Source organism: Papio anubis, chromosome 3 (genome assembly GCF_008728515.1).
Source record: "Papio anubis isolate 15944 chromosome 3, Panubis1.0, whole genome shotgun sequence".
NCBI classification, from domain to species: Eukaryota; Metazoa; Chordata; class Mammalia; order Primates; family Cercopithecidae; genus Papio; species Papio anubis.
Window position 1 is genome coordinate 75,848,629 of NC_044978.1, and position 26,385 is coordinate 75,875,013.

Sequence of the window (26,385 nt, forward strand, 5' to 3'; positions counted from 1 at the left end):
GCTAAAAACTCTTGATAAACTAGGTATTGATGGAATGTATCTCAAAATAATAGGAGCCATTTATGACAAACCCACAGCCAATATCATACTGAATGGGCCAAAGCTGGAAGCACTCCCTTTGAAAAGCAGCACAAGACAAGAATGCCTTCTCTCACCACTCCTATGCAACATAGTATTGGAAGTTCTGGCCACGGCAATCAGGCAAGAGAAAGAAATAAAGGGTATTCAAATAAGAAGAGAGGAGGTCAAATTGTCTCTGCTTGCAGATGACATGATTATATATTTAGAAAACCCCATCATCTCAGCCCAAAGTCTCCTTAAGCTGATAAGCAACTTCAGCAAAGTCTCAGGATACAAAATCAATGTGCAAAAATCACAAGCATTCCTGTACGCCAATAATAGACAAACAGAGAGCCGAATCATGAGTGAACTCCCATTCACAATTGCTACAAAGAGAATAAAATACCTAGGAATACAACTTACAAGGGATGTGAAGGACCTCTTCAAGGAGAACTACAAACCACTGCTCAACGAAATAAGAGAACACACAAACAAATAGAAAACATTCCATGCTCATGGATAAGAAGAACTAATACCATGGAAATGGCCATACTGCCCAAAGAAATTTATAGATTTAATGCTATCCCCATCAAGCTACCATTGACTTTCTTCACAGAATTAGAAAAAAACTACTTTAAACTTCATATGGAACCAAAAAGAGCCCAAATGGCCAAGGCAATCCTAAGCAAAAAGAACAAAGCTGGAGGCATCACGCTACCTGACTTCAAACTCTACTACAAGGCTACAGTAACCAAAACAGCATGGTATTGGTACCAAAACAGAGATATAGACCAATGGAACAGAACAGAGGCCTCAAAATAATACCACACATCTACAACCATCTGATCTTTGACAAACCTCACAAAAACAAGCAATGGGGAAAGGATTCCCTATTTAATAAATAGTGTTGGAAAAACTGGCTAGCCATATGCAGAAAACTAAAAGTGGACCCCTCTCTTACACCTTACACAAAAATTAACTCAAGATGGATTAAAGACTTAAATGTAAGACTTAAAACCATAAAAACCCTAGAAGCAAACCTAAGCAATTACCATTCAGGACATAGGCATGGGCAAAGACTTCATGACTAAAACACCAAAAGCCAGGGCAACAAAAACCAAAATTGACAAATGGGATCTAATTAAACTAAAGAGCTTCTGTACAGCAAAAGAAACTATCATCAGAGTGAACAGGCAACCTACAGAAAGGGAGAAAATTTTTGCAATCACTCCATCTGACAAAGGGCTAATATCCAGAATCTACAAGAAACTTAAACAAATTTACAAGAAAAAACAAACAATCCCATTGAAAAGCGGGCAAAGGATATGAACAGACACTTCTCAAAAGAAGACATTTATGTGGCCAACAAACATGAAAAAAAGCTCATCATCACTGGCCACTAGAGAAATGCAAATAAAACTACAATGAAATACCATCTCACACCAGTTAGAATGGTGATCATTTAAAACATGAAACAACAGATGCTGGAGAGGACGTGGAGAAATAGGAACGCTTTTTTTTTCTTTCTTTTTCTTTTTTGAGATGGAGCTTCACTCTTGTTGCCCAGGCTGGAGTTCAATGGCACGATCTTGGCTCACTGCAACCTCCACCTCCTGGGTTTAAGCGATTCTCCTGCCTCAGCCTCCCGAGTAGCTGGGATTACAGGCATATGCCACCATGCCCAGCTAATTTTGTATTTTTAGTAGAGACAGGGTTTCTCCATGTTGGTCAGGCTGGTCTCAAACTCCCAACCTCAGGTGATCTGCCCACCTCAGCTTCCCAAGTGCTGGGATTACAGGCATGAGCCACCACGCCTGGCAGAAATAGAAAAGCTTTTACACTGTTTGTGGGAGTGTAAATTAGTTCAACCATTGTGGAAGACAATGTGGCAATTACTCAAGGATCTAAAAACAGAAATACCATTTGACCCAGCAATCCCATTACTGGTATATATGTAAAGGATTATAAGTCATTCTACTATAAAGACACATGTACACATATGTTTATTGCAGCACCATTCACAATAGCAAAGACTTGGAACCAACTCAAATGCCCATCAATGATGGGCAAAGAAAATGTGGCACATATACATCATGGAATACTATGCAGCCATAAAAAAAGAATGAGTTCATGTCCTTTGCAGGGACATGGATGAAGCTGGAAACCATCATTCTCAGCAAACTAATACAAGAATAGAAAACCAAACACTGCATGTTCTCACTCATAAGTGGCAGCTGAACAATGAGAACACATGGCCACAAGGAGGGAAACATCACACACCAGAGCCTATCAGCGGGTAGGGGGCTAGGGGAGGAATAGTATTAGAAGAAATACCTAATGTAGATGACGGGTTGATGGGGGCAGCAAACCACCATGGCACATGTATACCCATGGAACAAACCTGATTCTGCACATGTATCCCAGAACTTAAAGTATAATAATAATTTTTTTAAAAGACCTGGAAGTGAAGTGACTTGCCTGAAATCACTTACAATTTATATGACCATAGCCAGATGCTTTCATTCTAATGTAACACTGTATTATAGTGGTACGACTCAAACTGAAATGAGTTCTAACTTGGGTGTATCAAATATTGAAGAAGGAGGGAAATTGTTTAATGTAAGAATCTCAGTGATGCCAATGCAAAAGTTAAAAAACAACATGGAAAAAGAAATACAAGATACAGTATATTGACAGTGTATTCAATGTAAAGGAAGGTGAGAAAATAAACTGGGGAGTAAGATTTTTAAAAAGAAAAAGAAGGAAAAAGCAACTTGTGAGGGAATTAGAAGCTATTAGAAACAGGGCAAGTCTGATCAAGCAATCTTCAATGCCCAAATTCTATTTTGGAGTAGTGGAAATACAGAATGTATAAATTTGTAAAATCAGAGTAGGAAGAAAAGTAAACATCATAAAAAGGAGGGAAGTCAAACAGATGAAGGGAAAACATTAAAACTTTGAGAATAACTTGCTTTTATGTAACTAGTGAGGGGTAACTGTGGAAATGTGATTGGTTTAGGTGGTAATAAATAAATTTTAATATGTATAATGTCTAAATACTATAGGTTACATTTTAAAATTCATGAAAATAAAGAGATATGCGAAAGTGCTTTCCGAGGTTAAAAAAAGTATTAAAATATTAGTCAATGCCGTATTTCTTAGATGAAAGTTGTACATTTTTTCAAATGTTAGTGTTTCTGAAATCCGGGTGCATTTTTCATTGCGTGTAATTGCTTATATAATGTTTCTCTTTTTTCCTGGAAAACTGCTATTGAATTGATCCTTTCACTTACAGTCCCTGGTATTTCCAAATCAAGGAACTGAAGGGCAACACCCTCTCTTAAGGTTGAAACTCATGCGCTGAGATAGAAGAGAACCTCAGGGCACCAGCACCTACCCTGGCTCTGGCATCAACAAGGGCACCATTTCTCAGGAGGCATCGGACCACTTCCACCTGCCCGGCTCGGGCTGCCATGTGTAGTGCCGTCTCCCCACGCTGCCAGGGAACAAAGATCGTTAAATCATAAATTAATCCACTGCTCTGGATGGTAAATAATAAAGTTGTCCCTTTTGTGAAATTCAGCAATATATCCAAGGATTTAAGAAACCTATGAAAAGGCATAGTCTGGAAAACATAGATTTGTATCTTCTCCTTTTTTTTTTTTTTTGAGACAAAGTTTCACTCTTGTTGCTCAGGTTGGAGCGCAATGGCACCACCTCGGCTCACCACAACCTCCATCTCCCGGGTTCAAGCGATTCTCTTGCCTCAACCTCCTGAGTATCTGAGACTACAGGCGTGCACCACCACGCCCAGATAATTTTTGTATTTTTCTTCCCCATCTTTATAAGGAAAAACAAATGTTTATTTTATTTTTTTAAGTCCGTGACAAACTAGTAAATGTACCCGAACATCCAGGATACTCTGAGTTGTTTAACTTCACAATCAGCCAAGCATCCCTTTAAATTGATTTTGGTGATGAAATTATCTTTTACCCTAAAAACCTAAAATCTGTCACTGTCTCACTTAACTACGTGATCACAGCTTGAATCTATTTCAGTGAGAAACTCTACATGCTGAAGGTCAACACGTTGCAAAACATTAACACCACTTGTACCATAAATAAATCATTTCTTTTCAAGATTCAAAATTTACTTCTGAAATAAACTATTATTTTGTATCTGATTTTTCTTTGTGTTATGAGACTAGACAAAAACGGATCAGACAAGAAATCTGATTTGCCCAGGAGGTCCCCTATTTAAGATTAATGAGCATATTTAATTATAGACAGTTATTTGAGAGAGCCACTGAAAGATGAATAAAGTGACTGTCAGCAGTGTCATCTGTTGAGGTAGGCCGTGCATCACGCCTCCAGTATCTTTGTTCTATACCAAAATATGACACACTTGTCAGGAAAGGGTGGCTTTAGGTGTGGCATGAAGAACGAGGGTGTAAGAGAATTTTCTCTTCAAGAAGCCGGTTACTACTCTACTGTCTCTAAGAGAGAGGGCTTTAAAAATCAGCATATTTTAAAACTATGTAGTTCTAAAGAAGGCATGGTTTCATTCACTCAAGTAATTTTAAGATATTGAAATAAAAATTATTACAGATTGATTTACCACAACTGTTCTATAAAATAAGAACAGTTTTCTAGACTGTTCTTTACTTTACTTGGCTGATTTCAACAAAGTAAACCATTCCAAATAAACTAAATTGATTTTAAATTTGGTTGTGCTAATTGACAAACTCCAGTGAATTATTCTGATTCCTTGTACAACAAACCCTTAAATCTAGAAACTTCAAGGTGAACTTTAATTTGGCACATAGTTCACAGTTAATTTTTTCTCAGTATTTTAGAGACCATTTCTTTTGAAGTTATGAGAAATTCATGTCAAATGATTTGATTGTGAAAGCACTAAATTTGATATCTACTCTAATTTTCTCTTCTTTGTTGATGACTCATTTATCCTCTAATGGGCTTATTTTCTGATGACAGATTTAGACTTTTGTAAAGTAAATGTATCTGGAGCATTTTGTTTTATAAAATGAATGCTAATATTTATCTTCAGATTTTAGATGTATGGCAAGATTTTTCCTCCCTGGACAACCATGATTTCTAACTTGTTTTCTCTATCATTTAAAACCTGTCTCTAAATAGATGAGGCTAAGATCTTCTAACTACAGTTGTCCCTCTGTATTGTTGAGGGATTGGTTCCAGGCCCCCTGCTTCCCTCACCAATACCAAAATACGTGGATGCTCAAGTCCTTTATATAAAATGGTGTAGTATTTGCATGTAACCTATGCACATAATCCTGTATAATTCAGCTCTGCATTAGTTATAATACCTAACAAAATGTAAATGCTATATAGTTGTTATACGGTACTTTTTAAAAATTTGTTATTTTTTATTGTATTTTTTATTTTTATTTTTTCAAATATTTTCAATCCAAGATTGATTAAATCCATGGATTTAGAACCCACAGATACAGAAGCTGCTGATACAGAGGGCTGATGGTATTCAAACAAAACAAAACAAGACTAGGTACAGGGGCTCAAGCCTGTAATCCCAGCACTTTGGGAGGTCAAGGCAGGAGTACTGCTTGAAGCCAAGCATTCAAGACCAGTGTGGGAGACATAGCAAGATCTCTTCTCTAAATAAATAAATAAATAAATTAGTCAGGCATGGTTTTGCATGGCTGTAGACCTAGCTACTCGGAAGGCTGAGGCAGGAGGATAGCCTGTGCCTCGGAGGTTGAGGCTGCAGTGAGCCATGATCTTGCCCACTGTACTCCAGCTTGGGTGACAGAGCAAGGTTGTGTCTCAGAAAAACAAAAACAATACTCCTCAAATCTTTATGTTATTTCTAGGTCTGATAAAAGGCTAGCAATTTTACTAATTTTGGTAGAAATGAAGATAATAATAAATTTCCTTATAAGAAGTTAAAAGTCAAAGAGGTCCCAGGAATTCCTACTTAATGACAAACTTTCATATTTATTATTTATTTATTTATTTAGAGACAAAGTCTCACTCTGTCCCCCAGGCTGGAGTGCAGTGGTGCAATGTCAGCTCACTGCAACCTCTGCCTCCTTGGTTCAAGTGATTCTCCTGCCTCAGCCTCCCAAGTAGCTGGGATTACAGGCATCCACCACCACGCTTGGCCTTCGTGTTAACTTTTTAAGCCAAGCTTTATCAATAAGAGGCTTTCAAAATCTGAAATGTTTCCAATACTGGCCAATATTTCTGAAACTTTATTTTATACTTAAGTTATTTTTTATGGGTTTTACACACTTGAAGTTGATGAGTTAAATATAGAATCTAATTTAAAGCACTAAAGCTTAAATTCAAACAAAGGTTATGTATAAACACACACATGGTCTCTCCACTTTATAATAACGGTCTTGTTTAATTCTTATCTAATGCCTCTGGCATAATAGACTTCTACTGTAAGTTGCCCTTAGTAGTCTTTTGATTTAATATTACCATTGTTTATATATAAGAATAAATAAGAAAATGAACGTCAGGATATATTGTTTTAATAAATAACTTCCATTTCTTGATTGTCAGACACCCTATTTTATTTAATAGCCCTGTCTTTCTTATCTCAAGCTAATGAAATTTAAGGATTGGGGAAAATTTTTAAGCACAATATAATGTGTGAACTTTACCATTAGTCCACTGATTTCTTATGGGAAGGAAGATAAAACTTTGTAAGACCTTGCATTCTTTCTTGATAGTTGTTAAAATGCTTAAGTTTTCTATTCCTATAGTTATTGATGAATACTTTGGATTATGGATATTTCATAATTGGCAGTTCGGCATTCTAGATTTCAAAGTGTATTAATAAACCTTCTGGAAAAGGAGATTTTCAGTTAAAAAAAATGTCTATACGTGATTGAGTTACTGGTACACCTCACACTTGGAGTGAATTCTCAGACAAAAACAAGAATAGCAAGAGAATGAGTATGCTCATGTCCAAAGCAGGTACTAAATTTCATGCCACTCTTCTCAGTTGTTAAAACTGACTCTGCTGACAGGGCTACATTGACTTCCACTTCGGGCGCATCAAGTTGAAAAGCATCAAAGCACAACAAACAGCATTGCATTCAAAAATGCAACATGATTTCAGGCAACACACAAAGGCTCCAAGGGTGGGGTATTTTAGGGTCAGGAAGTGACCAACTCTGACACAGCAAGCAGGCAGTCAGTGTTCACACGGTTTCTTCATCAACTTGCAAAGAATTTTGGATCCAGTAGCTATATCCTCATATTCTGAGAAAACACAACTTCACAGGCATCTCACTGTTAGAGAAAGTTAAATTCCTCTAAATGTAGGATTGCCAGATTTAGCAATTAAAAATATAGGACAGCCAGTTAAATTTTAATTCCAGACAAACAACAAATAATTATTTTACTATGTCTCAACTATTGCATGGGTCATATACAAAATTTATTTTTCATCTGAAATTTAAATTTAACTGAGAGTCCTATAATTTACCGGGCAGCCCTATCAATAGGTATCTGCTTCCTGAAGGATGTATCTTACAAAACATAACTAGAAAACATGGAAATTATATTGGCATATGCCCCTCAAGAATTTGTTTTGAGGGAGCTGAATGGAAAGATAATATAATGGACAAATGAACAGATAAAATGAAGAACTTTAAATAACCAACAGTTGGAAGCTAAAGTTTAATGTAACAATTGTCAAATTTGAGAGTCTTCAACAACCTGAAAAACATGTCAAAATTGCTTATTTCAATTAATATTTTATTTTTATTTGAAAATATACATGTACCCTATATAACTTTTTTTAATAGAAGGGAGTATATTATAACTCCATAACCATCTGAAGATTTGGAATTGCTCAGTGAAGAAGCAAAGTAAGAGTGGCCACAAATTCCACAACCATTTTATAGGGATTATTCTTTGAAGATTTTGTAAAAATCTCCCCTAAAAGAGGTTAATTTAGGCGATTGCAATCAAGCAATCCACAGAATATTCTTGTACATGTTATCATAATAATGTGACAACATATTGTAACATAATGTCACTATTGCTCCTCTAATCCCATAGGCATTGGAATGCAAATAAGAAAAGGTGGAGCAAACAAGGAAAAGGCGGGCAAGAACACAGAGGGTTTTTTGTTTGTTTGTTTGTTTTCTTTTGTTGTTTGTTTTTTGTTTTCATGTTACTGGCCTGTATGTAAGTCTGTTCAGGTCTCAATTTAAAAAAGAAAAAAAAAGGTAGTCATCTCAAAAAAAAAAGGGGGGGGATGATGATTACTTTTAAAGTTCCAAGAAGTGACTAGAAATTAAACTTATGTTGGCACATTGTGAAATTACTCTTATGTCTAATGGAGTAAATAAAGATTAGCATATAATATTATGACCTTAGGACCAATAAGCTATAATTAAGAAAACTTATAAATATAGGCTTTAAATTCTTCAATGATTTTATGCTCCAATTACTGAATAATATGAAGAGAGAGTATTAAATAATTTTTAAAATCAATTAAATTAACTCTCACAGTGGATTTCCTAGCCATCAGAAACTTCACTGTGGAAGCGGTGTGTGAAACACAGAAAAAAAGAAATATGAGAGGGAATACAAATAAAAAATGAAATTGGACGTTCTCTTTCACAACTTAAATGGAAAGAGATGCCAAAAATTAGCAACAAGTGCCAATCAATTGCTTTTGAAAACATAGCTCATTTTAATAATAAGCACTAATATTTATTTTGAGAGAGTTATTTCTGGTGCACACGTGAATCTCAATACTCTACTAGCCCTTCTTGAACTTCAAATACCTGCCTGCACCTTAAGAAGTTCTCTCGCTCAGGAGAAAATTTGCATTCAATGATTTGTCATGATACAATGACCAAATTTTAAAGGGGAAAAATCCAAGAAAATGAGAGATACACAAAGAAATTAGAAGGGGAAATTCTAATTTAGATTACACAGAAAAATTCTGAGACATCCAGTACTTGTTGACTGAATGAAAGTGGTCTGGAGACCAACATTCATTCCAGGATACATGGTATAACTTTCAGCTAAGAGAAGCCTCCACTCTAGCAAATCAGATCAAATCAAAAGTAAAAATCAATGTAATGTTACAAAATGGGAAATCCATGTAACTGAAGAAGGAAGAGTTTGATACCAAGTAAAAGTCTCTGATATTGATCTATCTCTGGTTAATCTTTTGTTAAGATTAATTATGGTACTGATTTGATGTTTTTGTGAAAATTGCCTGGAATACAATTCCTTCAAGCAACTAGGTTGAGCCCTGAAAATTCTATTCCAACCAATTATCCATTCACTTTCAGAGGAGCTTTTAAAATGTATTTTGTTTTAATAAATGCATTTAAGAGGCATGTTCAATCCACCTACACCCAGAATCTTAAGCTGTCTCACTTCATAGCTTCCATTTTACCTCCTACCCTATCCAGGTTCTTTTCAGTGAAGTTCTGGCGATTATTTCAATAATATGTTATTACAAGGGCCCTTCTCAAAGCCTGGTGGCTTACTTTGATGACATACACACAAACACACGTACACACACCCACAGTCTCTGTTCCTCTCGCTCTTCCTCCCTGGGGTTATTCTGACCCAAGCCATACTCACAATGTTAGTGACATCTGGAGAGGCTCCGTTCTGCAGCAGAAGGAGGACAATGTTCAAGTGGCCCATGAAGGCAGCCACATGTATTGGTGTGAGGCCAGACTGCGAAACAAAGCAACAGCAGTTTTACTCCTCTGCACCGGTGGGGCTTTGGGGCTTCTTCAGATAAATAAAACTTGAGTGAAGAGGACAGAAGATGAGAAAAAGGAAAGGGAGGAAGGAGTAAGAGAAGGAATGCTTTGTGACTAGCTAAAACATTTTTCTACCTCTGTTATAGCTTGGATTGAAGCCCCATATTTCACCAGCAGTTCCATGACTTTGATGCGGTTTTTCTTGCAGGCAATGTGCAGTGGAGTAAAACCATTCTGTGCAAAAGACAATCAAGTTAGTTGAAAACATGCAGAAACAATTCTCACACAACTCCATGCTGGCACATTGCAGGCAATAATGTTACGTCATCACATAATGTTACCATTTCTTCATTCCCTGTAGGTGTTGGAATTTGGAAAGAAAAATGGTGAGTGTTCCTGTAGGCACTGAACTTCACTTATGTGTGGTGGGCCTGTACATAATTCTGTTTGTGTGTTTATAGAGAAAACAAAAGTGAAGATAAATACATGGTCCTTCCCTTTAAAGAAAGACAAATAGACACGCAATTATATTTTAGAAGTTCTAAGATATTTTAAGGTATATTGATTGTCCTGGTTTGTAAATGACTTGAAGATGAATTGAAGATAAGCATATATTCTTCTGAAGGGTCATTTCTCAGAGCATAAGAATTATTCATCTACTTAAAAAATCTAAGAATATGCTGCCTTTCTAAGAAATATTTCAACTTTGCTACCACTTTCTTTATAAAGGGTGTATTTCAAGTCAGCAGAAATCATTATGTTGATCAGTTTTACATATAGAAGCTATATTTTTACATCATTTTTACAACATATATGCCTATCAGATAACTTTTATTGCATAAAGAAATGACTGTTAAGTTCCTGGATATTTTCAAGAAATGTATGGAGAATTTCTGGGATAAATGCAATGAGGTAGCTCTAGGAGTAAAGAAACGTGGGGAAGAAGCCTGTCAGGTACTTGCTAACTTGGCGAACTAGGCTAATGCCCAGGAATTGGGGCACATCAAGTAAAATGTGTTAAATGGCCCCGTGCTTACTCATCGTGTATTATATTTTTTTTATTTCAACAATGTTCCTTTGTTACTTCTATTCTGCCAGCTAACTTTTTTGCATGTCCCAACATGGACCAATCATCAGTCAACGTTTTTACACACTAGCAGTTTTCAGGAAAGCATATGGTCTTACTTAAGCTGATGACTTCTTATTTTTCACAATAGAGTGACAAACATAATTAATCGGTTAAGTCATTTCCCCTGTTTATGAGCTATACAACATGCCAGATGTAAATAGCCACATGCACATGCAGCACTTAAAATATTTGCAATTAACAGGCTGTGATATTTTATAAGCTTATTGACCACTATCCAATTAAAAAATTAATGTTTTTGACTCCCTAGAGAAAATGAATGTTTTCACATAATTACATATAATCTGGAAAATATATTCAATTCCCATGGAATTATCCATAAATTGATTCCAATGGAGAAATTCTCATAAAAATCATATTTAATATTTGATGATTCTAATGAAGGTCTCTCAGCTTAAATACCAATTGAAGACCAATTTTCACAGACACAAACCATGTAAACACATAGAAAAAAGGATTTACTTTTAGTTTGAGAATTAGGAAAAAAGAGGCATAAATTAGTACATGTCTAATACTTCCAATGATTCTTGTTAGAAAATAAGTGAAGCAAGAAAGATTTATTCAATATTAAAACTGGGGAGACATAAAATTGCTCTAGGGACAGCCTCTTGCAGTTTTCTCTCCAGCAATTCCTGAAATGGTGTATATAAAATGCTCCCTGAAGCAATAATACACCAGGCATAATGTTTCTATTAGCCTATGGTTGAGTAATCAAGTCAACAAGGAAAATTTTCAAGTGAACTCTTCATAGGCTTACATTTTATACCCTCTTACATAGTCAAATATATTCACCATTAATTTTTTTCCAAAAAGAGATTAATATATTCAACTTTTCACCCTCGTGTCCTAACTTTATCTAGAGGTATCTAGAATTTATTTTGTAATTTTCTATTTTTCAACTTCTATTTTCCATTTAAAACTGCTTATCACTCCAAAGGTTTCATATCTATCTGTTTGCAACTCACTAGTTTCAGAAATGTTACACTGGTGTTCTCTTAAATACATCTTTGCTCACCAGCATTTGCTAGCAAACTATAAAGGTATGAAGTAGACAGGCCGATTGTGAAGGGTGACAGATTTACCAGCATTAACTACATATCTGTAACCATGCATTGCTGGTGTATGCATGTTGGTCAATGAATGTGGGTTTGTTTGTCTCAATCTGTATTCAGTTAATGTGGACTGGGCCAAGTTTACCAGGGCTCTGGCATTCGGATTGGCTCTCTTGTCCAAAAGGAGTTTGGTTACGCGGTAGTGGCCACAGTGCGCAGCAACGTGGAGGGCTGTCAGGTAGTCTAGGGTGACATCATCAACAGGAGCCTTGTGCTGTAACAGGTGCTTCACACATTCCACGTGGTCTCCCTGGGCAGCCATGTGTAGTGGAGACAGCCCATTCTGCACATTAAGAGAAAACAAAATAATGTCAATTTTTTTTTTCATTATTTTCAGGTTCCAAAATATAGCAAAGTTGATTCTTGATTTCTAACACAGTTAGTGGCAGGGGAAAAAATAATTTCCATTTGACATCAGAATATACAGCAGACTATATTTGGTAGAGATGGGCACTAAGAGAACATTTAATTTCATACTTATACTACCATAGACAAAAATGCAAATTAGTATGTCTGTCATGAATGGTATGTGTGGCAATTTAGTGGCAATTTAGCCTGATTTTACAGTTATTAGGGCAATATTAAATACAGAAAAATAAATAAGAGCTAATGCTTAACTTGATATCCAACTCCATGCATAGCAGTCTGCATTCATTTAATCTCTCTGCCTGCATTTCTTATAAATACAGAGGGAAGTGGGTGAATGAGAAGCAAGTTCATTTACAAGACGTCAGGGAGGTATGGAAACTTTGATCATCTTTTAGATCCATGTTGCTCTGAAATTTTACGATCACTTTTTCCTATAGTATCAGGAGACTTGAATTGGACTTGGAGAAAACAGGCCGGTAAGAGCTAGAAGAGTGTGAGACAAATGTGGGCCATGTGCCAATGACCTCACAACTTTTACATTTGAGGGTAATCTAAATTTGTCTTCATTAATATGGACCAAAACAGCTTTAGTCTTAATTCTAGAATAATGTCAACAGCAGGAACACAAGAAAGCAGCGTAAAGCACTGTTTATCAGACTCAGTAAGACTCTCATTTCTTTAAAGCTAAATAAATAAACTTTCAGGAAATAGCATGTAAACTTAGGAAAAAACTAAATTTTAAAAAACAATTTGCCTATTAAAGAGATGGGACTATTGTCTTTTCTTAATAACCAATGCAAATATGACCACTAGAAAAAGGATTTTTGGCCAGGTATCCAGTTTGGCAGTAATTACATTCAACAAAGCAGAAACTGTGTCTGGATAAGTTACCAGAAAAGGCCCCCTGCCCAATATTCTCAACAAGGAAGGTGATTTCAACAGTGAGGGACCAAAAAAAAAAAAAAACAAAAAAACAAAAAAAAAACATTAATTCTTAATTGTGGTAAAGTATATGTGACTTACAAATTATTCATATATTTTGAAATAATCTTCATTCATAATTATGCTTTCATATTTAGAAATTCATTAAATAAGTTTAGAAAAAGAGGAACAGGTTGATGAGAAGCCATTTATGCATTGAGAGGAAGATAATTGTCAAGGGCAAAGTGTAGAAGAAATTCAAGCCTTGATGAAGTTTGGACTAGATTGTTGCATGTTGTTTTGAAAAATTGCCATTCATTGATGCTGTTTTACCTATTTGAAAGTTATTTATATGGAAAACAAAATATTTATAATCTAATCTTTTGTTCATTTTACACATATTTACTTAGCACCTACTCAAGCCCTGTTCAAGTACTGTGGATACAGCAGGGAACACAACAGACAGGAAACCCCTGTCTTCAACAAGGTTACATTCTAGTGTGGAAGCCAGACATACAATTTCAAAATAATAAGAATTAAAGTATATAGTATGTTGGATGGCCATCAATGGAAAGGAGAAAACAAAAACACAGAATGGCCTAGGGAGTTTGTGTACATGAGTGCAATTTTGTTAGGATGTCCAGAAATGGCCTCACTGAGAAGGTGAGTTTTGATATGAAGGAAGTAAGAGAGCTAGTTTTGTTGACTTGGGGGAAAAACACTTGAGACTGAGAAAAGGCAACTGCAAACATATTGCGTTGGGATTATAACTGGCATGATTGATATCAATAATCACTAAGGAGAAGAATGTGGTTTAAGGCGAGTGAATGAGGAGGATGGATAAGGGGAGGAATTCAAAGAGGTAAGTGACTTTTACTCAGAGAGACATGGGGTGCTGTTGGAAGGTTTAGGGCAACAGGATTACTCTTGCTGCTGTGCTGAGAATAGACTACATGGACAAAACACAAAAGAAGGGAAGTCAATTAGGGACCTCTTACAGTCCTCCAGGTAGGGTTGATGGTGACTTGGAACAGAGTGTTGGTAATGAGATTGCTGGCAAGCTGCTGACTTAGTGACACATTTTGAAGGAAGAGGTGACAGTGTTTGGTGACAGAATGTGGAAAATGAGAAAAAGAAGAGTCCAACATGGCATGAGGTATTTGGCCTGAGACCTGAGAAACTGAAAAAATGAGACGGCCATTTGTTGAGATAAGAAAGCTAACAGGAAGATTAGGTTGAGGGGTGGGTAATTTTGAGCTTACTAAATTTGAGATGCCCAGGAGACATCCAAGTGGCAATGGTGAGCTGACATCTACATATGGAATTCTGAAGATACACACTCGTGGCACCAGCATACAGGTACTATTTAAAGATAGAACTGCATGAGATTTCATAGTAAGTGAGTGCCAATAGAGAAAAGATACAAAGACTGAGCTCTGGAGGTTCTAACGTTCAGAGACCTGAGAGATGAGGAGGAACTAGTAAAGGAGACTGAGAAGTGGCAGCGAGGAAAACAGAAGGAAAGTCAGAAGAATGTAATGTCCCAGAAGGCAAATAAAGAAAGTGTTTTGAGAAGACAGAACCAAGCAATCACACCAGATGATAGTAACAGGAGAGAACGTAGACTACATGAGTTCCAAGTCATGTCACTGGATAGATATGGAGGTGAGAGTGTTTGGAAATTATCTTCCAATTGCTTCAATTCTCTCAGTGTTGTGGGAAATGAAGACAAGGAAAGAAGTCCAAGAATTCTGAAGAAAATATAGAATGGTCAGATAGCAGGGATTGACAGTGAATAGACTTAAAAAACAGAGCGTGATTGTCAGGCAGCATTACCAGCGCACTTGAGGTTAGCAATCATGAATGTAAAGTGAGCACAGTTAGTGTGGCTGGGCGTTTCCTGTAGCCACATTTGGTTGCATGAATATGAGTTGAATTTAATTGAGTGAAATGTAGGTAGTATGAATATGTAAGAGCGTAGCATAAATGACTATGAAATTTGTGCCTGGCAGAGGTAAGGGCATGATGTGAATGAGGAAGAGTGAAACTATGACTGAAAGTCCCAGCAGAATAAAAGAATTTCGGAATTGGGGTTCTGAAGAGAGTGAGCTGAAACACAGGAGGGGCTGGCAAGAGGGAAGTTAGACACAGAAATTGTAGAAGGTTTACAGTTACCAAACTGAGAGGCCAACTTAAAGAATTATCTACTGCTCTAATCAAAATCAGTCAAGTCACCAAGAATAAGAAGGGGTTGTGGTGAGGAGTCACAGTTTGCTGAGAGCTAGAATTGACAAGGAATGAGTGGGGTGACACTTAGATAGTTGCTTCAGAAGAAAGAATGGGTGATTTAAACCTAGGAGTTTTTATGGAAGGTAATATGGTTTGGCTGTGTCCCCACCCAAATGTCATCTTGAATTGTAGCTCCCATAATTCCTTTGTGTTGTGAGAGGGACCCAGTGGGAGACAATTGAATCATGGGGGAGGTTTCCCCCATACTATTCTCGTGGTAGTGAAGAAGTCTCACAAGATCTGATGGTTTTATAAGGGGAAAGCCCTTTTGCTTGGTTCTCATTTTCTTCTCTTGTCTGCCACCATGTGAGATGTGCCTTTCACCTTCCGCCATGGTTGTGAAGCCTCCCAGCCTCATGATTGTGAGTTCCTCCCCAAGTGGAATTGTGAGTCCATTAAACTTCTTTGTAAATTGCCTAGTCTCAAGTATGTCTTTATCAGTAGCGTGAAATGGACTAATACAGAAGGGGAGGAAGAATAGTCTAGCATTAGGCACCTATGCCATTCCCAGGAGAGCAGTATCCCCTCACTCTAACCTGATTAATTCATCTTCTCTGTGTTTCTTACCCTATACATATCTCTATTTTTTTATAATTATCTTTTTTTTTTCTCTCATGCCCGCTAAATTCTGAGCTTCTTGCAGCTATAGATTGTGTATTATTCATCTTGATGGTGCCTTAGTGACCAGAACACTTGCCTGGCAAATTGTATCTACTCAGTATTATATAATACTTGGATGCATAAATACATGAATATAATTGTACACTCAGAGACACTTTATGCAGGATCCTTACATCTGAATGATACTTGATTTTACAAGAAGGACATTAAAAAATTCCATCTAGGTAACCCACCATCTTCATCAGTGATATGACAATTACAAGCAAACTTTGCAGATAAGATTATTTTATGGTTTGTAAAGCCTATCTGCCTATTTTCAACTTGATATTGGTTTTTGTATTGGTTGTAACATGATTGGTCTGAAATTTTGTTATTTCCATTTAAATTTCAATGTTTCTTTATCAAAACTTTCCATAATTGTCTCTGCATTACCCAGCCCAAATTGCTGCATTTTAAAGACAGATCTATACAACATTCACAGTATAGGTGTGAGAATAAAAATGATGCGATAATTATTTCTCTTCTTCATATATTACTGATTTGAAGCCACTCTTTTATGGCATGTGGGCACATCTTTACAAACTGAGTTCATTCTACACATGTCTTAAACATATGGGCTAGTTTTGTTTCAAATGATTTCAATTATATATAAATTGAAAAATATTTGTTTGTGTCAATTGCCTTAGTTTCTTCAGCTTACCCTAGTAATAGCATTAGTTGATACCAACTCTGTGGTGGGGGGTATGAGGTGGAATGGAATAGGGAGAAAATATAAGAAGTGCTCTTTGTCTAAATTTGTGTTGTATTTAAGGATTCAAGGTTGCTGCATATCACATTAATCAGTTCTGCATGAATATCTTCAATTCGTGTCTCAAAATATTTTCTGATAACCCAATGTAGGGTTGGATAACAGAGAACTATACAATAATAAAAGCACTTAAAATACATTTGATATTGAAAAATCTTCAGCAAACCAACTCACAGTGTGGCGTTCATGTATATGGAAAAGTGCTTCTCCCACATTTGAGCATATTGATAAAATGAGAATAAAAAGTGCTAGATGTAGTATGTTATAAAGAAAATATGCTTGTTTAATAGTTCTTTGTAGGTGGCCTATTGCAACTTGTGCTTTCCAAATCACCTCTACTCATCTTCAACATAATCAATCAATACCACTGTTGAGTAATTATTTTTTATTAGTATTACCTAAGAGATAAAGAATGGATGAGCAAAAAGATTCATCTTGTGTTGCTAATTGTGCTGCTTTAAAAGATAATTTTATATATATTTCATAGTCATCTGAGAGGATTATAAAAATCTAGACTCAGAATCTAAGAGATATTCTCATTTATATTTAAAATACAGATGTATTCAGAATTCCATCTGCAGTAAGAATAACAGATAAAAATATAGAAAAAAACTTGAAGGTACACATTCAATACATCTTAATGCATATATCTGTTTATTTTAATATTTCTAAGTGGTTTGATACATGTTCCTATTCCTAGCACACAATTATTAAAGAACTAGAAAATGCTTGGCTGATGCTTCGATTTAAAAAAGAATAGAGATAATATATCAAGTGACTTAAAGATTCCTTAGGATCCCATCTTACTCATAATGACTCACCTTAGTCCTTGCCAGCAAGGGAGCACCCCGTTCCAACAGAAGTTCCACCACTTGGTCATGCCCACTTCGTGCAGCACAGTGAAGTGGTGTCAACCCATCCTGCCAAAAGAATCGAAGAATTAGGCCCAAGTTCACTTTTAAAAAAATCCAAATTTCATCTATTGCAACCATAAAGAGGGAGTTCCTAAACTCAATCCTGATCACTCAATAAATCTGTAATAGAACTGCAATTTGTTAAATGACCAGAAAGAAGACGAGTGACAGAGAAAACAAGTCAGAAAGACATCTTGACAGTGAACAAGAAAGAGAAAGGAAACGACAAACAAAACAGAGACAGGGAGAAAGCAAGAGAGATCCCCTGTGTGGACGGAGGGTCAATGCAATGAAATTGGCTTCTGGTCATGTGTTCGCGTAATCAAGAAGGTGGAAAAGCACAGTATGTGGCATTCGTTGAACTTTAAAACCCTACTCACTGGAACCGAAAATAGGGATTATATTAGGTTATACTGTTTTCATTTTGTTTGTTCTAATATACTTTTACCTAAAAATTTTTCTTAGTGTAATTTTTTCATATATGTTCTCTTTTGAATTGTCACCACTTACATAAGTTCTCCTAAAATGCTCCCTAATGCTTGTAAAAGTGAAAGGTCATTTTTTAGACTATTTTAAAGATTTTCACACATATATTTCAACATTTTGGAAATCACATAATTGCTTCCCAAAGATGAGCTTTATTATTAATAAATAGAACTCTAACTTAATCAAATAAAATATGGCAGAACTGTATGCTATCTTATTTATAAAACTTTCTGATCTTAACACTTCTGGGATAGCCTCTGATTCCAGAGCAATCCCCAATGCCTTCTGTCTTTTATATTTTATTTCTCTTTAGGGTGGCATGGCCAAAAAGCAGAGCGGGTGGGAAATGTGAGGCAAAATGTAATTAACGGTGGGCAAGAAGTGAGAGAGAAAATGAAATACTGAGTACGTAAATTTACTGGTAATTTGAGGCTGAAGGAAAAAAAAAGATTGTCCCAAGGACAGAGGTGGAAAAGGTGGGTAAATCATAGAGAATGGATGATGAGCAGTTAAGAGGATTTCAGCAGTTTCTAATTTATCCAGAACTCGAATGGCCTCTTGTTTGTGTCTCTACTTTCAGGACCATCTCTCCAGGTTATGCTTTACTCCAAATAAAAATAATTCCTCTGAATTGCAACATTCTTTCTGACTCAACGCTGGGATTTCTGTGCAAGATGTCTTCTGTTTGTCCCTCCAGACCCAGCTCTACCCTTCTCTGCTCTGCTCTGTGTCCCAACACACTGGCCGTTCCAGGGGGCATCAGTGAGCTGTCTTGTCCTCGGGCTTCCAACTGGGTTTGGCCAATGCAGCAAGACATGAAAGGGACTTCGAGAGACCTCCCAAATTCGGCTGTGTGTCTTTACCAAAGTTGACCTTCCTGCCAAAGCAGCCTTTCCCCACAATTCTCTCCTTTGAAGTTCTAGGGGCCTCCTGTACTTCTCACTTTTTAGGTCTAGCATTGGTTTGAGTACCGCTGTTACTAGCCCCTGGGATTCTACACTGTCCCTTGTCCCTTTCCTATAGACTACACAATATTATAAATAGACCCTTCAATAATCTCTAATCAAATAATCAAATTTGGGCCTCTGTTTATGGCTAGAATCTGGACTGATAATGATTCTGTGCTTTGTGAAGTCCATTTAGCTAGTATGAAGATATTGAATGACCAAAACAGATTTTGCAGTTTTGGGTACCTAAGAATTAGCATGAAAAGACTGCCTTCTCAGAAAAAATTTTAAAAAGTATTTAACTACTGTAGGTGAAATGCTACATTATTGTAAAATTTGCCAGATAGGAGCCTAAAAGAGTTGTTCCGGCAAAGTGATGACAATGATTACACTTTTGTATCCTGAAAAAAGCACCCTGTGGTGGAACTACAGAGCATTAGTTGCTACATAACTTACCTAACAATTAGATATAGCATAGTTTCTCAAATGTATTCTTGGTGAAGGCTTTGTGGAGACCTAGGGTTTGAGAAATCCCACATGGTGAATAGAGGCATCATATATAACAGTTCACTGTGTGGACTTCGGAACTGTGGAACCCCGCAGCGAATCTCAAATCGGCCACCATGGGTGAATCTCTCTAAGCTCAGCTTCCTGATACATAGAGTGGAGATGATGTTTCTCACCCTATTTAACTTGCAAGCCTTGTTTGAAAGATGAAGGAGGGAATGCCACCTTACATCTTTTTTAGAAAAGGCAGCATATTGCTTTCTGCAAATTACATGAAATAGTCTTTGTGTAATCATGTTGAAACCTCTCAAATACTCTCAGAGTAACAACAGGAGCTTTATGGAGCACATTTAATATACCCACAAGAACATCAAGGAAAAATAAGGATTAAATTAGTTCTAAATCCTACATTTAATGATGCAAGGTGTCTGTCCTTATAAGATGTGTGAATGATGACATCAAATTCAAGTTACCCAACAGGCTCAATTTGATTAGATATTGAATATTTTCTACAAAGCACATTATCAAGTTAATGCCCCCAAAAAATTACTTTCAAGCTTTTGTATCCTAAAACCCTTTTACTTAAATTCTTAACTTTGTAGTTGCAGGTTATGGGTTTTTCCCCTTCTAGAGACCCCTTGTGTTTTCTCTGTTTTTTTTTTTTTTCTCTAGAATCAATTCATCACACTGATGTACTATCCACCATGATGTGAATAATTTTGATAAAGGTAGATCAATCAACACTGGAGGGATGCCACTTATGTAGTTTCTTTATCTTTTCATATTTCCCCCCCTTTCTGCTTAGGTCATTGTTTCAACAATGTATCCTAAAGTTTGTGTATTCACATGGGTAGGCTCTGCTGATTACCAAGCTGTGTGTCCTAGTTCAAGTTACATAATTCTGCTGAAACGCATTTTTCCCTTTGGTAGTCTCATTTCTCAAATGAAGACCTCCATATATTCTCAACAATAAAATAATACACACTTTATAAGTTGTTAGGAAGATAAAATAAGACGATATTTGTAGAGTACTTAGCAGGGTGCCTAGAACAACACATTTATATGACAATTGACAGCCATTATTGTTATTGCTTTAATTATTACACCTAATAACAAGTAAGAAGGGTGTTTCCTTTTCCCTATGTATTTTTTGTTCATCATCCTTTAATGTTTTTGTACACTTTTTATTGTTTGTATTGAAATATGTTTTTTAATATTTTAAACATAATCCTTATATGGGGTATCACCACATTTAAATAATAAAGAAGCTTAAAAACAACAAAAAAAGAATAATGCCTTAATAAAGCCTAAATTTATAATTTCATTTTAACTAGCTATAAAATTTATATTTTCACATTGAAATGAGGTCTTTCAGATACCAGCAAAAGGCTCTGGTGCAAATGTCTTAGAGTTTCACATTAGATAGTAGTCAGTGATGAGAATGCCAACAATATGGAAAATGTCTCAATGATTGCCAAAATGGTGGTGAGAGCCAAGAAGTAACTGTGGGTAATATTTGTTTTTTAATTATCTGAAAGCCTCTATAGATCTTGCTATCCTCTAGATAATAAAAATCTTATGAATGAGAAAAATAATGAGAAGACCAAGGTAAGATCCTTGACAGAATATACTAAATTCAGAACATTTGTGGTTAATTTAAATACTGGGGGAAATTGAGATGTCAATGACAAAAAAAAACAAAAACAAAAATAAAGAAAACATAATACTTTAAAAACATTCCAGCCAGGCACGGTGGCTCACGCCTGTAATCCCAGCACTTTGGGAGGCCAAGGCGGGCAGATCACCTAAGGTCAGAGTTCGAGACCAGCCTGACCAACATGGAGAAATCCTGTCTCTATTAAAAATACAAAATTAACCAGGCAAATGCCTGTAATCCCAGCTACTCGGGAGGCTGAGGTAGGATAATTGCTTGAACCAGGGAGGTGGGGGTTGCGGTGGGCCGAGATTGCACCATTGCATTCCAGCCCGGGCAACAAGAGAGAAAACTCCGTCTCAAAAAAAAAAAAAAAAAAAAAAAAAAAATCATATATAGAAGTTTTCTTATATTCTCTAAAAATATAGTCAAAACCAAATTAAACATTGATATAGTTTATCAATGCTTTGATTTAGGCGTCACCACCTCTCATCTTGAATTCTATTTCCCATAATCCCTATGTGTCATAGGAGGGACCCAATGGGAGGTAATTGAATAATGGGATGGTTGCCCTCATGCTATTCTTGTGACAGTGAGTTAGTTCTCATGAGAACTGATGGTTTTATAAGGGGCTGCCTCCTTCACTGGGCACTTATTTCTCTCTCCTGCCACCATGTGAAGAAGGATGTGTTTGTTTCAGCTTCCACCATGATTGTAAGTTTCCTGAGGCCTCCCCGGTCCTGCAGAACTGTGAGTCAATTAAATTTCTTTCCTTTATGAATTACCCAGTCTCAGGCAGTTCTTCATAGCAGCATGAGAACTAACTAATACAAACATTTTTTCCATTTTTAAATACTTTTCAAAAGGCAAAAGAAAAAGCAAAACATATTCATTTATTTTGGTAATCAAATATTATGGTTCCAGAATTGGCCTCCCAGTTCCAGCACACAGTCCTTGATTTCAGTATTTACCTCCTACTTGATTTTGCCTCTGATAAGAGGGATATAGGTCTGTTAGCTGTAGCCAGAATGAAAAGAACCCAGCAATGCTTTTAAAATCCTCCTACTTACAGATGAAGAAGTATTTCAACTTATGGGGGGAAAGTTTAGTGCTAAAAAATTTCAGTGCAACCCTATTCACAATAGCAAAAACTTGGAACCAAGTCAAATGCCCAGCAATGATAGACTGGATAAAGAAAATGTGGCACATATACACCATGGAATACTATGCAGCCATAAAAAAAGGATGAGTTCATGTCCTTTGCAGGGACATGGATGAAGCTGGAAACCATCATTCCCAGCAAACTAACACAAGAACAGAAAACCAAACACCACATGTTCTCGATCATAAGTGGGAGTTGAACAATGAGAACACATGGACACAGGGAGGGGAACATCACACACCGGGGGCTGTTGGGGGATGGGGGTAGGAGAGGGATAGCATTAGGAAAAATACCTATTGTAGATGACAGGTTGATGGGTGCAGCAAACCACCATGGCACATGAATACCTATGTAACAAACCTGTATGTTCTGCATATGCACCCTAGAACCTACAGTATAATAATAATAATAATAATAAAGTTCAGTGCAACCATTCAATATTGTAGTTAATCCTGGGGTGTGCTGGAACCAGTTCATATGAAATAAGGAGAGCTACTTTTTGCACACCTCTTCCCAATTCTACATTTAGTGATACCATGTTGCTAGCTCTAAACTGACCACTGTAGAAGTATTTATACCATGGAAACTAGCAAAGGCAATGCTACAAATCAAAGTTTTTGTTTTGTTTTGTTTTGTTTTGTATTTAAAGAACCTATTATTAAACTTTTACAAGAAGACTGCTAACTTAATTCCTTGAACTGTTGACTTGCATCTCTGTGAGTCTAGAAACCTACTCTGTCTTGTTAACTGTTGTATCTTCAGGGTTCACAGCACCAAGTAGGAACTCAATAGTTATTTGTTTAAGGAATAAATGAATGGAATGTTTATACAATGTATACAATTAGAAAACCTATTTTATTCTTTTTAAATCCTTAAATGAAATTTAATGTATTTGCTGTATCTAAAGGCTGCACTATGACAGAACTAGTATAAGAATCCATTTCATTTCATTTCTTAGTACTATTTTTATGAAGATACACTGCCTATTTGGAGTTAGAATTTTTAGTTGTATACCCAAATATATGTAAGCCACACATATTAGAGTACTTTTATTAAGTAAATATTGTTGATTAATAAGAACAAAATCAACTATCTCAATAATGAGTGAATACTCCAAAAAGCATTAATAAAAGCAATGTGCATCCCTAAGACATTGGCCAAGATAAAAATTTTTTGCATTCCCAAAATGCTTTCTTTCCAGTGGTAATCTCATAAAGGCAGTAAATAGGAAGAAATTATGTTAGTAAAGTATGCTTGTAATGTAATACATTGGTAATGTTAGGAATGATGTTAGTAATGTAGTAATGTGCAAAAGCTCATTCCTTTAAATATAAAGAACAAGTAAGCAAACCATGCAACGTAACTCATACTGTTCCAAATTCTGTATACTCACAGTATGCTAAGGGAAAAAGGCATGCCTACTAAGCAAAAAGGAGAAACCATATAAAAGTCTGATGCAAAGACACTGGACACCACAGCAAAGATTTGACAGAACGCAAACCTCTTCAGAACTCCCATGTGTTGTGACGTAGCCACTCTGGACCAAAAGCTTTAGAGAAGTGAGATTAAAAAAGCAAGGTTTCCTGAGGTCATTAAAAATCATAATTTATAGTCTGGGACTGGTATAGATTCTGGAAGCTTACAGATGATGAAGTTTATTAAACAAAAGTGTTTGCTGGCCCCCAGATTTGCAAGGAAACTAGATTTGATCCTTACTGCTGGCACTATGAAAACATGAAGTCTCAGCATTAAACAAAGTGAAGTTCAATACTATGAGACATATTCTATTTATCATCTTTCATAGGCTTTTTACACCACATATTAACATAGATTTTTTTATACTACATATTAACATTTTTGTATTATAGGCACAATTGAAGTTTTGCCGAAGTCTATGATTAACAAATCTACTCCAGATAATTAATACTGAAATACTCCTTACGTGTTAAAGCAAGTAACTATATATTGTAAAACGTCAGTAATATTATCAAATATTATGAAGAGCTAGGTAACTTACTCTGCCTTTTCAAAAACGGTAAATATAGCTAAGAGTTCATTCTCACACAACTTTATGAAGTAGGTGTGTTGTTATTAGCCTAAGTTCAGAGAAGGTAAGTAAACTGCCAATATAATACAACTTATTAATAGTAAAACTAGGATTTGAAATCAGGCAGTTTGCCTTCATTCTGTACTTTTAACAACTGCACTCTACTGTCTATCGTGTTATCTATTTAGAATGTATTGCAAACTTGAAATGATATTTTACCTAAGTTCAAAACAAATTAAGGATAGCACTTCTACCAAAATGACATAAATAAAGGTACAGTATACTAACTGTATGCTTTTCTCCATAATAGCAAATCCCCTGCTCAGGTCAGGATAGCATAGCCGCTTAAGAAAAAAGAATTAGGAATTGAATACTTAGAAGCCAAAGATTGTAAACATGTACTAAAATATTTTGTGTGAAAGCCACATTCTCAATCTCAGTGTATGGTAATTAGTTCAGGTTCTTGATACTTATAACTACCCAAAAGAGAGTTGTGTAAACCTAATCTTTGATCTTTGGTCCCAGAAAATCACTAAGCAAAAACTTCAAAACTATCTCATTGAGGGACCAACATTTCGCTTCTCTGGGCACTTATGAGCAAATATTAATTTCACTTTATGGTATGAACCCTTTAAATGTTGTATGAGATTTAAATCAATTCCAGTAAAGCAATTTCCTTGAAAACACATTGCCTATGTTAATGACCTGGTGTCTCGAGGTGCCTTCTATGAGGATTGAAAGAAATAATAATAGTAGAAAATTGAAAGAACAGAGAAACTCACCCTAGTTTTGGCATCGATCTGACCGCCTCGATCCAGTAAGAGTTTCACCATGTTTGTATTTCCCCTTTTGGAAGCCACATGCAGAGGAGTGATTCCATTCTATACCACAGAAAGACCAAACAAGAGCTGTTGGGTATGACAGGGCATGATGGCGATGCCTTTGTGTTAAAGGCCACAAAGGAGGTTGTGACCTATGTGGTAATTTGATCCACAATTTCTACTCTTTCTATGTCTTTGATTTTTAAGGAACAAAAATCACACAAACCACAAAACAATATAGTTAGAGAATGAAAAACGGAATGAAACTGCATAACTAAGTTAGTCAATAACTACAAAACATGTATAGAATGTACAAGTTACAGTCAAGAGACAAAGGGACCACTTTAGTGTAATATGAACAAAAATTTAAAATCTACCTAAGATAGGGCCCTAGTGTAAAGTCTTTCTTTCTATAACATCCATGCACTTAAAGAGTCTGGAATCTTAAGTTTTATGATGCTTAAAAATAGAATACAAATATTTACATTAATATTCAATATAAAAATGATTCTTAAAAACATTTCCTTCAAGTTGGGCATGGTGGCTCATGCCTGTAATTCCAGCACTTTGGGAAGTTGAGGTGGGAGGATTCCTTGAAGCCAGGAGTTCAAGACCAGCCTGGGCTACATAGTAAGACCTCATCACCACAAAAAATTTTAAAAAATTGGCCAGGCATGGTAGTGTGTGCCTATAGTCCTAGCTACTCAGGAGGCTGAGTCAGGAGGATTGCTTGAGCCCACGAGTTCAGGGCTTCAGTGAGCCATGATCGTGC

General features: G+C 36.2%; 1 protein-coding gene across 50 annotated transcripts in view; it reads right to left on the minus strand.

The window, feature by feature from the left end:
• ANK2 (ankyrin 2) overlaps positions 1-26,385 on the minus strand; it is a 584,559-nt gene that overhangs the window by 124,642 nt on the left and 433,532 nt on the right. For 49 of the 50 annotated variants that reach the window (XM_031664041.1, XM_031664034.1, XM_009207442.3 and 46 more), the window contains 6 exons: positions 25,575-25,673; positions 17,897-17,995; positions 12,153-12,350; positions 9,944-10,042; positions 9,681-9,779; positions 3,458-3,556 (listed from right to left, as the gene is read on the minus strand). In XM_031664041.1, the coding sequence (XP_031519901.1) occupies positions 3,458-3,556; positions 9,681-9,779; positions 9,944-10,042; positions 12,153-12,350; positions 17,897-17,995; positions 25,575-25,673 (693 nt within the window). The remainder of the gene's footprint in view (positions 1-3,457; positions 3,557-9,680; positions 9,780-9,943; positions 10,043-12,152; positions 12,351-17,896; positions 17,996-25,574; positions 25,674-26,385) is intronic. The other variant, XM_031664025.1, reaches the window with a different exon arrangement.